Genomic DNA, 14,872 nt, shown 5'->3' on the forward strand with positions numbered 1-14,872 from the left:
GGGCAATTTAACAAAACTATGAAAATTGCAAAGGCTTATGCATTTTACTTAGTCATCCCACTTCTGGGAATTTTTCCTATATCTGTAAAACAACCTGCCTGAGGATGTTCATTGCGGTATTGTTTATAATAGTGAAAGATTGAGAACTATCAAATTCACCATCAGTAGGGGGCTGGTTAAATAAGTTATGGTATTTCTAGATAATGGGATATTCTGTAGCTGTCAAAAAGAGTGGGGAATGCAGCTGGCATTGTGGCATGATGGGTTAAGCTGCCACAGTGGGTTAAGCTGCTACCTGCAATGCCAGATTCCTCATTGCAGTGGCAATTTGAGTTCTGGCTTCTCTGATCCCAATTTAGCTCACTGCTAATGTACCTGGTAAAGCAATGGAAGATGGTCCAAGTGCTTGAGACCCTGCACCCATGTTGGAGACCCGGACTGAAGCTCTTGATTTCTGGCTTTGGCCTGGCTCAGCACTGGCTATGGCAGTCATTTGGAGAGTGAACCAGTGGATGGAAGATACCTTTTTCTCCTTGTCTCCCTGTCTTTCTGTAACTCTGCCTTTCAGATAAATAAAAATAAATCTAATAAAAAAAGATGAGAAAGAAATTGTCTGTTGATAGGGAAGGGTCGCCAAAAGACACTGTAAAAGAGAAAATAGGAAGATACAGAACAGTGTGTGTGGTATTGAAGTTGGGGGAGGGGTGAGGCACTGTGGCGTAGCAGGTAAAGCTGCCGCATGCAGTGCTGGCATCCCACATGGGCGCCAGTTTGAGTCCCGGCTGCTCCAATTCCAATCCATCTCTCTACTATGGCCTGGGAGGGCAGTAGAGGATGGCCCAAGTCCTTGGGCCCCTGCACCCACATGGGAGACCCGGAAGAAGCTCCTGGCTCTTGGCTTCAGATCGGCACAGCTCCCATCATTGTGGCCAATTGGGGAGTGAGCCAGCAGGTGGAAGACCTCTCTCTTCTTCTCCCTCTTTTTGTCCATAACCCTGCCTCTCAACTAAATAAATAAATCTTTTAAAACGTGGGGGGAGAACAAGAAGGTATTCAGAGAACTAATGATGGTAGTCAACTGCTAGTAGGAACAGGGAGGCTGCAGGAGACCGAGAAGATTTGAAAAAGGATGGCAATAAGTAAGACTTTTCACTATTTAGTGTATGTGTATGTATTTCTTTTGTTTTTAAATGGAACTATCTGAATATGTTAGTCAAAAAATCATTTAAGAAACAGGAAAAAAAGAATTATGCTAACGCTATCTACAAGTTAAATAGCCATGAGGGTGTAGCTGAAATCCTTTTTACATCTATTTGGCAGCTTGGAGCCTGGGCTGCCTCCTGCCCTGTGCTTCTATGAGAGAATGCACCTGTGTGCTACAGCTGCTTGCCCTCCAGTTGATTCACTAACCTAGAGCAAGCATCTTATCTTCTGCAGGTGTTCATTTCTCCATATGTATGATAATAGCATGTTGCAATTATTCATAAAATAATCCCGAGTAAGGGTGAGAAACTACTCAATAAATAGAAAATTCTGTAATTAAGGCAACTTGAACTTCAGTGTCAAGCCTCATTTGGCCACAGACGTGAAGGAAACAAGAAGCAGAGCTTGCAGTAAGCCAATCCCAGGGGAATACAGGAGCCTCTGGCTCCCCACCCCCCCAGAGGCTGAGAACATATGAACTTGAGCAAGGCTGGGTTGTCAAGAGAACCTTGTGAACCAGGTGACTTGGGTGCCATTGTGGGCTGGAATGCAGCAATGTTAGATTCGAACCAGGTCAACAACACTGCCAATGAGCTTGCTTTCGAACAGGCTGGTGTTACTGATGAAGGCATGTCCTATGCTATTTCACGATCTTTATCGACAACTCACATGGAAGCCTAGAAGGCTGGCTTGTCAACTGTGAAGTACTCAAAGTTGAAGGAAAAACGACTGGATGATAGAATCAGGTTTGGAACATGCCTTCCACAGACTGATGGGTGAGAGTCCACAGATGAAATGTACAGGGAATAAATGTGAGTCTTGGCCTTTCGGCTGGAGGACATAAATTGCACTGGAACAGGTCAATAGGGACTTGGCTTGGCAGCATCAAGTGTGAAAAGGGCTTAGGGGATTTAGTTGATTTTAAGCCCCAGATGAGTTAACAGCCTGAAAGAACCTTTCAAAAAAAAAAAAAAAAAGAGCTCATGCTTCTTTGAGCTGCATTAATATAATCACAGTGCCCCAAACCTAGGAGCCAGAAGCCCCTCTCAAATTTGTTCTTTTCACTCCACAGAAGTATACTAAATCGGTATAAAGTTGCCTTACTTTTCCCTTTCTTGCACTTTTAAAATCCTCTTTTACAAACGTTAACTCAAACCTTTATAACACATATGAGTATAATTCTCACCCCTACTGGCAGAAAACAAGTGATAGATGAGTTAGAGAGAGGTTGAGTAATTTGTCTAGGATCACACAGTACATGATGGAGTATGATCCCAGAACTACTAGCATCAGCAGCAGCATCTGGGGGTGTGTTAGAAAGGCAACTTCTTGAGCCCTACCCAGATCTGCTGAATCTAAAACTCTGCAGGCATTATCCCTATCCCTTGTATCTACCCCTTCCCATCCAATATGTTTTTAGGGTTAAGGTTTGGCTACTCACCATTGCCTTTGGGGTCGCTGAGAGCAGTGGGCGGAATGACCGATGATCGATGGCTTCCGCAGCAACATTCCTTGGAAAACCGTCTCCGACAGCTGTCATGCACCTGAAACGATAAGAACAGAGCAGAGAAAAAAAAAAGGAGGGGGGAGAGAAAAGGGATAACATTGATCAGTATTGAGCTCCAAGTCCAAGATTTAGATACCTAGTATACAAATTTTCCTTTCTGAGATGTGGTTCCATACCCCTACCTCATCTGGCCACTCCCACTCCACTCCACTCCATCCTGAGGTTGCTCTGACCCTGAGAGTGGCCTCAGAACTCTGGTCCTTTCAGAAGTGGCTTTCAGAAGATACTCATATGCAGGCACTGAGCAATCACTAGTCCTAGAGCACAATCATATAACCTACACAATGGAGTACTTACGTGCGATGTAAGAATGCTAATATTAATAATTTATTACACTTCAATCCTCACAACTGTGTGTAGTATGGAAGATGTCATTAGGTCCATTTTAAAAACAAGCATGCCAAAGTTCAGAGAGGTAAAAGATCTTGCCCAAGGTCAATGATTCCACTGCCTTCCCCACAAGTGACCTTTCTGACATCTTTAAGCACCAGTCCTGGACAATTACATGAGTTTTAGAGGACATGAGTCTGGCCTGTTTATTCAAATGTAATTTGAAGAGATCCAAAGGACAAGGAGTGTCTTCTAAGAAGAGGTTCAAACTTCAGTTTCTTATTGTCTAGAAAACTCAGTTTGAGAGAAGCATCTAAAGGGTTATAAAGTCTGGATCAGAGTCTCTTTTTAAATTTTAGTTAAGTTATACAATTTTCATGTATTTCATATATACAGATTTAAGAACATAGTGACGCTTCCCCCTCTACCCTCATAGTCTCTTAACCTCAGCATTATTGATATTTCGGGCTAGATGGGAGGCTGTCCTGTGCATTATAAGAGAATCTAGACCTCTGTCTACTAAACGCAACTAACACTGGCCCCTGAGTTGTAATAATCAGAAGTGTCTCCAGACATGGGTAAGTGTCTCCTGGGTGGGGCAAAATATCCCTGGTTGAGGACCACTGGTTTAGAGGCATGATATTGTTATAGTTAGGAGCATGATCTTTGTTGAATTGTGTAAGGCTGTAACCTTGGGCAAATCACTTCACCATTCTGAACCTCACTTTTCTCATCTGTAAAATGGGGACACTGTAGCCTGGTTTAGAGTTGTTGTAAGGAGAAAGTGATACCATGCATATAAAACACTCAATGCATAGAGGCAATAATAATGTGTTAATAACACTCATCATTATCAACCAACAATGGTTACAAGTTCCTAAGACATAGTGAATGAGGAAAGGAAAGAGTTTGTTAAGGGTAGACTTAGAACTTCTTTTTTTAGTTGTCCACACTACCATTAGACAGTTCAGCCTTTCATATTTTCTAGGAGACCTTACTGCTTAAGAAATATCAAAGATGAGTCTTAAATATTTCTCCCAAAATCTATAGCCAGATCTGGATGAACAGGATACTGAGCTTTGGGTCTCTGAGGTTTCTATCAGACTTTAACACACCCTTTCTCTAGAAACCGAGTTCTCTAAGTATCAAGGAGATGAGGTGAGTCTTACCGTAGAATTGCACCAGAGACAGCGGAAGTCTTGAAGTCGTTGGTAACTGCCACAGCTCTCATGACATACTGCGCATTCAGAGCTGAGAGGCATGTTTCCTTCTACCCATTGATGAGGCATGGTCTGCTGAAAGTTAAAAAGAACCAAAAAGTAGAAGTTAGAGATAAAGGAAAGGAAGGGCCAGTTGGAATAATTGTATCACCCCATGGAGGACAATCAGGTCAAAGCCCTAAGTTCTGCATGGCCCTGTCCTCCTGTTCCTATGCTAGTGGTCAATGATACGTGGGAGTGGGGGCTTACTTTCTTTGAGATTTCTTGGATTGTGAATCTGAGAGAGAGGCCTCTTTTGCCTGTCTGGAGATAGGAAGAAGTATTCTTTTCCTGTAGGTCTTGGCTGAAGGGGACATGGGACAGGATGACCATGGGAGGGCATGGTTGGTTACTTACCACCTCATCTACAGGCAGAAGAAGGTCGTCAGTGACGGATAAGGTGTTCCATTTGCAGTCTTTGCTTGCTCTCAAAGCACATAATCTGTGAGATGTCACTTTGCACACTGTGAGAAGAGGAAGAGAAAAGAATGGGTGTGAATATGGCTCTAATGAAGATTTTAATTCCCTTCCCTAAGCTGCACGGTGAGAACCTAGGTGCATTTTACATAGTTTGGATCCACCTCCAAGCCTTATTTCCAATATGATACAGCTTCTTCTTGTTAATTAACAGCTAAACTTTCTACTGTCTGATTTAAATGGATATTGATGGTAAGAATGACATTTTCTATGATATGTATATGTACATATATATATATATATAGGCCCATTCCCTCATATCTAACCCACCATTTTAATTCATGAGAATGCTCCCTCATGCTAGTTTCCTCTCTTCTCTTGTCCTCAAATAGGGTTAATCCCACACCAGAGTCAGTGACCTAGAAGGGATCAATGATGCTAAAGACAAATGAGCTCTCTTTACTACCCCTCTACTCTCCCCCCCCCATTTCCACACACTGAGCCACAAGGAATCAGAAAGTTACCTTCACAGATAATGGCATCTCGAGATAAGGCAGGAATGCTCTCTCGGCAAATATTGCAATGCTGTGTCCTGGAACTGTAGCTGGAATACCAATAGTGCATTCCAACAAGGAAAGGGTTGTTTTCTGCTACAGGTATCTGAAATAAATCAAAGGAAAGTAAAAAATGGAGGGTTAATCACAGAGACAGATTAGGAAAGGCCATAAAATCTTCTGCCAAGTCTAAAACAGTGTGTGAAGTGGAAGGCTGTTAGTTGGAGCTTATATTTGTATTTTTTCCAATGGTTTTAGTAAGGAAAAAAAATAGAGAGAATGATTTTGAAATTGGAGCTGAAGGCAGGAACAATGCCCTTTATACTTCTTGGTCAACTATTGTCTTGGTTTAATCCAAGCAAAATATGTTGTGTTAGTCTTGGCTTCGATACTGTTCAAGTATTAAACAATTGGAAATTTAGTGTTATACACATTCTCTGGCCAGGGAAAAAAGGGATGAGGCAGGGCTCCAACATTAAACTAAGGAATACTTATCGGGCTTTGACTACCTCCTGGAGATATATACTACCCTTCCTAGCACTCCTGATGCCAGGTGAGCAGAGCATTGGTTTCCCCAGACAACAGTTGTATCTCAGGCTTCTTGCTCAGATATTCTTTTCTGAATACCACATTCTGCCTATGGTAGTTTCCTGGTTAATCAATTTAATGCATTCAATAATTCATTAAACAGAGATTTACCAAACAACTACAATATACTTGGCACATGTCAAGGCATTTGGGATATAGCAATGAGCAAGACAAAGTCCCTGTCCTCATGGAGTGACATTCTGTCTGTTATCTTTCATGATATTGAATTTGACATTTATTCTTAATCTTCCTGCAGATGCTGCATTTTTATGTCACAGCCTGACTTTTTATGACTGTGAGGAAGGCATAGGTTATATTGGCTTTGAGTTTGGGGGTTCAAAGGAGAAGGGAGGAATGGACACTGAGAACCCTCAAGTTCTTTCTGGGTTGCACGTTTCATAGGACTTTGGTGGCAGCTCTCTAATTTCTATTGGTACCAATGTGTGAGAGTACTGCTGAAAAAAATGCCTAAAACTGTGGAAACATCTTTGGGATTAGATAATGCTAGATAATGGGCAAATGCTGGAAGACCCTCCAGATACATGGTACAAAACTTCTAGATTGACATGAATGGAATTTTAAAGCCAATTCTGGGGAAAGAAGAGCTGTAGAGAAAAATTGCTATTTTCTTTGAGAGTACATAAGTAATCACAAACACAATCTTGGTGGAAATATGGACAGAAAATGCCATTCTATTGAGATTTCAAACAGGATAGAGGACCGTGTTATTGGACAATGGAGAAAAGGTGATCTTTTGTTTTCAAGTGGCAAATATCTTGGTTTAATTGTGTTTGTGTTCTAGTGTTTTGTGGTAGGTAGAACTTGGGTGTGATAGTAATGGATATTTAGCTGAAGACATTTGGATCCTCTTGACTGCTTATAGTAAAATATGGGAAGAGTTGTGATATAAGAAAGATGGAGGAATAGGAGTTCTCTGGATTCATGGCTCCTCCAACAGAAATTCATCTAAGAGTTATCTACAGAAAAGAATACCATTATGATTGTTTCAAAACTTGGAATTGAGGGTGAAACACTCCTTTGGGCCACAGAATTGAGAAAAGAGAAAACCCAAGATCAAATGGCAAGAGGAAGGCTTTTCTTTGATCACACTGTGCTTCCTTCGTCCAAACCATCAGAGCACCACTTAAGAAGAATTCCCCTAGAATCGAAGTTTCTACAGTGGGAAATGTGAGTTGGAGACAGACAGCCAGTTTCCCAATCATTCTGGTCTTCTTCAGAAGCTTACTCCTGCCTTGTCCCATGGGAAACACTGAACACACTGGCAGGGCTAGACTACCTGGAATCAGAAACAAAGAATGAGGGTGGAGCTCACAGTAATTAGGATGTGGATCATGATCACTGCGGCCAGTGGGGACACCACACCAGAGAAACTAGCAATAGCATCGCACTACAGGAAACATCTCCACAAACCTTCCATGCTTAAATTCCTAGCCAGTTTCCCCTAGACAACCAAGTACTCTTTAAGATGTCTGTAGGCCAAGAGACAACTGTGGATTAGCAGTTAATCCACAGGGTGAGCACCTGGGCCTGCCCAACCCTAGCAATGTAGCGTGATAAAACTAAGTTCTGGTGTTTGCAATTAGTTTCCCCAGCCTAAAAAGCAATTTCAGGTCAGCTATTATCCATAGAGAAAACACCTCTCTGTGATCAACCATAGTGACAGAACAGAGATCCAACAAAGTTCCTGTGCTCCTGTTAGGTTTTCCTCAGATCAGGGGCTGGCATTGTGGTGTAGGAAGTTAAGTGCCTCCTGCAACACTGGCATCCCATATGGGTAAGTGTTCAAGTCCCGTCTACTCTACTTCCCATCCAGCTCCCTGATAATGATCTGAGAAAAGCGGCAGAAGATGGCCCAAGTGTTTGGGCCCCTGCCATCCAAATGGGAGACCCAGAAGAAGCTCCTGGCTTCAACCTGGTCCAAAACTAGTAAGAGAAAAGAAATAATTAAAATTAGAGAAGAAACCAACAAAATTGAAACAAAAACACAATGCAAAAGATCAGCAAAATGAAAAGCTGTTTTTTTGAAAAAGTAAACAAAATTGATGCACCATTGACCCAACTAACCAAAAAAAGAAGAGAGAAGACACAAATTAATAAGCTTAGAGGTGAAAAAGGGAATGAAACAACAGACACAACATAAATAAATATAATGATCAGAAACCACTACAAAGAGCTGTATGCCAACAAACTCGGAAACATAGAAGAAATGGATAGATTCCTGGACACATACAACCTACCTAAATTGATCCATGAAGACAGAGAAAACCTAAACACACCCATAGCCAAGACAAAAATTGAATCCGTAATAAAGACCCTCCCAACAAAGAAAAGTCCAGGACAAGATGGCTTTACTGCTGAATTCTGCCAGACATTTAAAGTGGAACTAACTCCAATTCTTCTCAAGCTATTCAAAACAATTGAAAGGGAGGGAATCCTCCCAAATTCTTTCTTCAAAGTCAACATCACCTTAATTTCTAAGCCTGAAAAAGACAACAGAGAAAGAGAACTACAGACCAATTTCCTTGATGAACATAAATATAAAAATCCTCAACAAAATTCTAGCCAATCAAATCCAACAACACATCAGAAAGATCATTCACACAGACCAAGTGGGATTTATCCCAGGGATGGTTCAACGTTTGCAAATCAATGCGATACATCACATTAACAAACTGAAGAACAAAAAATCATATGATTATCTCAATAGATGCAGAGAAAGCATTTGATAAAATACAACACCCTTTCATGATGAAAACTCTAAGCAAATTGGGTATAGAAGGAACATTCCTCAACACCATCAAGGCAATTTATGACAAACCCATGGCCAGTGTCCTATTGAATGGGGAAAAGATGGAAACATTCCCATTGAGATCCAGAACCAGACAAGGAAGACTACTCTCACCATTGTTATTCAATATAGTCCTGAAAGTTTTAGCCAGAGCTGCACTGATCCGAATCCAGGAGACAGATGTATGGTGTGTAGTGTGTAAAGCCACCACCTAAAGTGCCAGCATCCAGTATGGATGCCAGTTTGAGTACCAGCTGTTCTACTTCTCATCTAGCTCTCTGCTATGGATTGGGAAAGGGGTAGAAGATGCCCCAAGTGCTTGGGCCCCTGCACTCATGTGGGAGACTTGGAAGAAGCTCCTGGCTCTTGTTTTTGGACTGGGCCAAGCCTGGCCATTGTGGCCACTTGGAGAATGAACCAGTAGTTGGAAGATATCTTTCTCTCTCTCAAAAAAAAAAAGCTGTCTCTGTCTCTCCCCTTCTCTCTGTCATTTTGCTTTTCAAATAAAAACAAAGTATTAACATAAATGTATACAATTGTGATTTGTCAATCAAGAATAATATTAACAATTCTTTTTAAATAAAACAACTAAAATAGATCATTAAACATTTTTATTTTGATGACACTTGAAATTATGCATTTATTTAGTTAATAAAGTATGTTACTAAAAGTTAAGATGTGAGAGGACATTAACGAATTGAGGATGGACTTGTTAAGTAAAAAGGAACTAAAATGTGATGATTTTAAAAATTCTCTGTCAATAAGAGGGTACTTCAAAAATTTCATAGAAAAACAAAATTTAAAGTATGAGTTTATTCTGCTATAAGTTTTTTTTCATAATATGTGAAAAATGCATAGTGTGGGGGCTAGCACAGTGGCATAGTAGGTTAAGCTTCCACCTGGAGCACCAACATCCCATATGGGCACTACTTCAATTCCCAGCTGCTCCAATTCCAATCCAGCTTCCTGCTAATATGCTTGGGAAAGCAGTGGAAGATGACCCAAGTCCTTGGGCCCTTCCCACTGGTATGGGACACCCAGAGGAAGCTCATGGTTACTGGTTTGGGTCTGGCCCAGCCCTTGCCATGATTAACATGTCAACAAAAGCTAGGAATAGAGATGTGATTATGCTACTAGAAACACTGCCAGCTGGAACTAAAGGAAAAAAGGAGAAACTGGAACTGAATGAGGAAAAACTATCAGATTTCTTAGATTCTACAGGACCAGACTGGACTAGAGTACTATTGTACTATAAATACACACTAGTCTTCAAGACAAGGAAAGAAAGGCCACAAAGATGATATAGATATCCCCAGAGCTGCCACTCCTACCATAGACCCAGAGTACACAGCCATGGGAGGCAGGGCTGCAGTTCCCATTATTTGAGTGGATGAGATCAATACACAGCAGAGCTGGGAAGGTGGAGTCATTCAGTAGAGCCCTGGAGGCATAACACCTGTCCCAACAGAGAACCATGGCATTGATGGTGCCACTCCGAGAACCACAGTATTTGCCATGTCCTGCTGGTCTGTGAGGGCTGGGGGTCACTGCCACCTTAGAGGATCAAGAAAATGGGAACTTTACTCCAGTGAGTTTGGAAGGACCGACTGCCACTCCATTGGGGTTGGAAGTCAGCATCGAGGAAAACAGGATTATTCTCAAGCCTTAAGAACTCATGAAACTTGCCTTGCTAGGGTTTGGATTTGCTTGGGATCCATCATCCCTTCCTTCTTTCCTATTTCTTCCTTTCAGAATGGTCTAGCCTGTGCCTGTCCATCCCACCATTGTGTTTTGGAAGTGCACAACTTGTTTGACTTCACAGATTCATAGCTGGAAAGGAATTTTGCTTCAGGATATCTCAGTCATATCCGATGTGCATGGTATCCTTTGGGCTCTAGAGTTATTGCTGGAATGAGCTAAGACTTCCGCAGTTGTTTGGATGGAATGAATACACTGTGCATGTGAAGACCCAAATTTTAGGACAGAGGTGAATTACAGTGGGCTGGCTGTGTCCCCCTCAGATTCACATGTTGGTAGTCCAACCCTCAATATGAGAGACATAGGAGGTGGCAGAGTCTTCATGAGGGATTAGTGCCCTTTAAATGAAAGGGAACCCAGAGAGCCCTCTCTTGCTCCCTTTTCTGCCATATGAAGACATAATGAGGAGATGACCATCTGTGAAGCAGGTCTGCACTAGACACCTCTGTCATTACCATGACCTTTAACTCTCTAGCCCCCAGAACTGTGAACAATAAATGCTTTTTAAGCCACTCAGTCTATGGTATTTTTTTATTATAGCAATCCCAACTAAGACTTTGCTGTTCTAGGACAGCTAAGGCTAATTTCCCCATCTCCTGAATCTCTTTCATCACACCCAGAACTCAGATTTATACATTCATGATTTGTCTGTATGTTAAATGAGATCTTGTTAGTCTAGGAGTTTTGGAAACATCTAAGGCATTATCAAAATGTAAGAAATTAATAACATTAAATGTCTGCAAAGTGCACAAAGATCTCAGCTGAAACATCCCATAAAGTAGAAAAGTCTTACTTTTAATCTTTTTAAGCTTTTTAATTAGTTTTTAACAGATTCAATGTGCTTTGTAGATACAATTCTAAGAACATAATGATCTTCTAAAGAGATAATAAGGAATAAGAGATAATAAGATATTAAGGAAGATTGTTGGGATGGCTTATATGATGAAAAGTTAAATCAATAGTTTGTGCTGTAACATGAACTCAACTGCTCACTTTTATTAAAATTTCAATAACTATAGAAGAAAGTTAAGATCTGTCAGGTTGGCCATTGTTAGGGTAAACATATTGTCTAAATCAGGACACTTTTAACAGTGAAATGGCAAGCTATTAATAAATAATTGTGCTGGGTCAAATTTAAGCTGGATTAATCCTGGGCAAACCACTAGCCATAGAGACATTATGCATGAGCTAGAGAGTCATTTAGTAGCTTTAATTCTATTTTTTAATTTCTATAATTTGCTTGTCTAGCTTAGTATGCTTTTTAAAGGTTTATGTATTTATTTGAAAGGCAGAGATACAGAGAGAGAGGAGGAGAGAGAGATCTTCCATCTGCTGGTTCACTCCCCAAATGGCCTCAATGACTGGGGCTGGGGAAGGCAAAAGCCAGGATCCAGGAGCTTCTTCCGGGTTTCCCACATGGGTCTCAGGGGCCCAAGCACTTACACCATCTTTTACTGCTTTCCAAAGCCCACTAGCAGGGAGCTGAATTGGAAGTGGAGCAGCTGGACTGAAACTGGCGCCTATATGGGATGCCAGCACTGCGGGCGGTGGCTTAACCTTTTAAGCCACAGTTCCAGCCCTTAGCTTAGTATTCTTACTCCTAATTGCAAAGGATGGGGCTTAGGGGAGTAAGAGAATAAATTAGGCAGGATTTAAGGTGTCCTTCTAAGAGCATCAATTAAGAAAAGCTAGGATCTCAATTCTGCCAAATTGAACTGATTTCAGAAAATTCAACCAGATCTCTCTTATCTGCTTAATGGAATGTTAAAATCATAAACTTTTCACATTAAATACTTTCAAGTTGAAACTAGGTGCTGGAGTTCATCTAGTTTGCCCACCTGAAAAATTAAATTTCTGTACAACATCCTGACAAGTGCACTTTCAAATATTTTTCTTATAATATTTCCAATGACAGGAAGCTTTTTATCTCAAGAGGCAGCTGATGCTACTCCTGCATTGCATGTTAGTAAGTTCTTTCTTCTGCTGGATCAAAGTCTAAGAAAAACTTCCTGGGACTTAGAGTTTTAGAAACATTGAATTAACCTTTTTTCTTTACAAGAAACTTGGTTCCCTCTCTTTGGATAAGCTTAAATAAAGGCTACCTGATTTATGATCTCCAAATGTCCTAGAATCTAGAATCTGAAATCTAGATGACTTTTAAAGTCCCTTTCTATTCTCATAGTCAGTGGGTCCATGACAATCCATTAGAAAGAGCTACCCTTTTAATGTAGTCTTCCAAGTAGCAACGTACTGCCAATTGCCTCTTTATTATTATTATTATTTTAAAAAATCCTCCAAGCCCAAATCTTTCACCTGACTGTGACTCCTCTCTCTTCCTTGTGTTCCTTATATTTCTCACTTGGCCCCAACTCAGTGTCTTACTATCTGTCCTCCCTTCCTATCCTCATTCTAGGGGCTTAACTATGTTTGCTTGACTTAATCTATAGTCTCCTCTCTGGACTGCTGGCCTCTGGTCTCCCCTTTGTCTAATGCATCTTATATTTATTTCCAAAGTTTCTCTTTCCCATCCTCCTTAAACTGAACTTTGATAGTATTGCAGGCCTTCCTCATTCTTTACCTTGGCATTGTGAACCCTCCACAATCAGGTCCAATCTACCTCTCCAGACATACTTGTTGGACTCACTTTCCCAAACTCTTCGAGTGAAAGATTCCTCCTTTCACACTATATTGCAAAAAAAGGTTCTGTTTTCTTGTTACTCGGCTTTTGCTTATAACAGTTCTCCTACTCAGGACTTCCCCTTGTCCCCACCCATTACCACCAATACAATTTTAACCATCTTTCAAGGTGAAACTCAAATGTCACCTGTGTTCACTCTTCCCCAGGGGACTCCAGCCTATACTTATCTCTATTCTTCGCCTGAATTCTCATACCACTTCACTGTTGGTTTCATTCATTTGGCAATCAATCAAGAATTGCCTTGTAATATCTCGGAATACTATTTATCTTGAATATTGTCATTTAACTGTTTCTTTTGTCTATATCTTGTTTCCTCAACCACCTAGAATGCTCACTGAAGCCAGGAGCCAGGGATTCACTTTCTTTTTAAACCTCTATGAAACAGAACTAGGCACCTAGTAGGGTTCATTAATATGTACTGACTGATTTTTAATGGGTTATCCAATTACTTTGTCACTACTTTAATAGACCATCAAGTCCGTGATTAATCTTTCCTCACCCCATTTATCAAGGATTGGTGGTGACAGAGGATAGAAAGGACTGTTAGAGGTAAGGCACATGTAAGAGAAAGCATATTTGACTGTTGAAGCCTCAAGCATGACAAATTGCTAAGATGCTGGCAGAGACATTTCACTATCAGCAAAAAGTGTTTCTTAATAGATTTAGGCAACTGGAGCAGCTCCACAGAGATTGTGATTACAACCTGATACTCAATTCTTCCAAGAGAGTAAAGAGGCACATTTTTTTTTGCCTTTCTACTTTGTGCTGGGTAGCCAATACCTAGCTGTTTAATTCAATGGATTCAAGAATGGTGCATCAACTCTCTGATGACATTCACTAGTAGTTTTTGTTTTCCTGGGCAATTATTAAAATTCATATTATCATATGTGACACTTTATGCCAAAATGAAAATGTTATGATTCATGAGAAGCACTTAGGTTTGAATAGAAGTAATGGATTGGTTCATAGGGGTGAGGATGGGGAAAGAGCAAGGAATTCACAACTTTGTGTCTACCTCTACTGCTGTGCCGTAGTGACCTCATTGTAGGGGAAGGAATGTGTTTCTCCATTAGAAAATGAAAAAGGAAATAACAAAGAATGGAATACTATTGCTAACTCATATAAAGACCTTCATCAGATACTAAGCAAAGGATCCTTCAACTAAGTATATACATTGTGGGTCTGAAAGAGGCCTTAATTTTACATGGAGAGGCCCCAGGCCAGCCACATTGTCATTTCCCCACCATAATCATAGGTAGTAGAATGTATAGTTATGAGACTAAGTGTCAAAAGCCTGAGAAGTTATAGGAGAGTGAGGATAAATGGCTCTCCTCAATGACATTATCTTTATTCTTCAACCCCACCGTTGCCAAGCCACAGTGCACATTGCACACTGCTACATCCCAAATGCTTGGAACAATCCTTTGAACAAACTCTTTGCTTCTATTTCAGACATCAGGTTCTTTTAAAGGTTGGATTCTTAGTCCTCTTTATCTCTAAGACCTTCACAGCAGAACTTTGCTCAAAACTCTTTAGCATTGCCCTGGGATTCAACAACTATTACTAATTCAACAACTATTACTAATTCAACAAATATTTATTGAGTCTCTACTATGTGTTAGACACTGTTCTAGGTGAGTAAATGACATAACTCCTATCCCTCCTGGAACTTAAATAACTTCTAACTGG

The 14,872-nt window shown here is 40.7% G+C and overlaps 1 protein-coding gene across 1 annotated transcript in view; it reads right to left on the reverse strand.

Moving 5' to 3' along the window:
* Positions 1-14,872, reverse strand: part of DGKK (diacylglycerol kinase kappa) — a 99,652-nt gene that overhangs the window by 32,137 nt on the left and 52,643 nt on the right. The window contains exons 5-8 of the mRNA XM_070066840.1: positions 5,301-5,436; positions 4,717-4,823; positions 4,270-4,392; positions 2,645-2,747 (exon numbers count right to left, since the gene is read on the reverse strand). Of these exons, the coding sequence (XP_069922941.1) occupies positions 2,645-2,747; positions 4,270-4,392; positions 4,717-4,823; positions 5,301-5,436 (469 nt within the window). The remainder of the gene's footprint in view (positions 1-2,644; positions 2,748-4,269; positions 4,393-4,716; positions 4,824-5,300; positions 5,437-14,872) is intronic.

The sequence above is a fragment of the Oryctolagus cuniculus genome, chromosome X (assembly GCF_964237555.1).
Source record: "Oryctolagus cuniculus chromosome X, mOryCun1.1, whole genome shotgun sequence".
NCBI classification, from domain to species: domain Eukaryota; kingdom Metazoa; phylum Chordata; class Mammalia; order Lagomorpha; family Leporidae; genus Oryctolagus; species Oryctolagus cuniculus.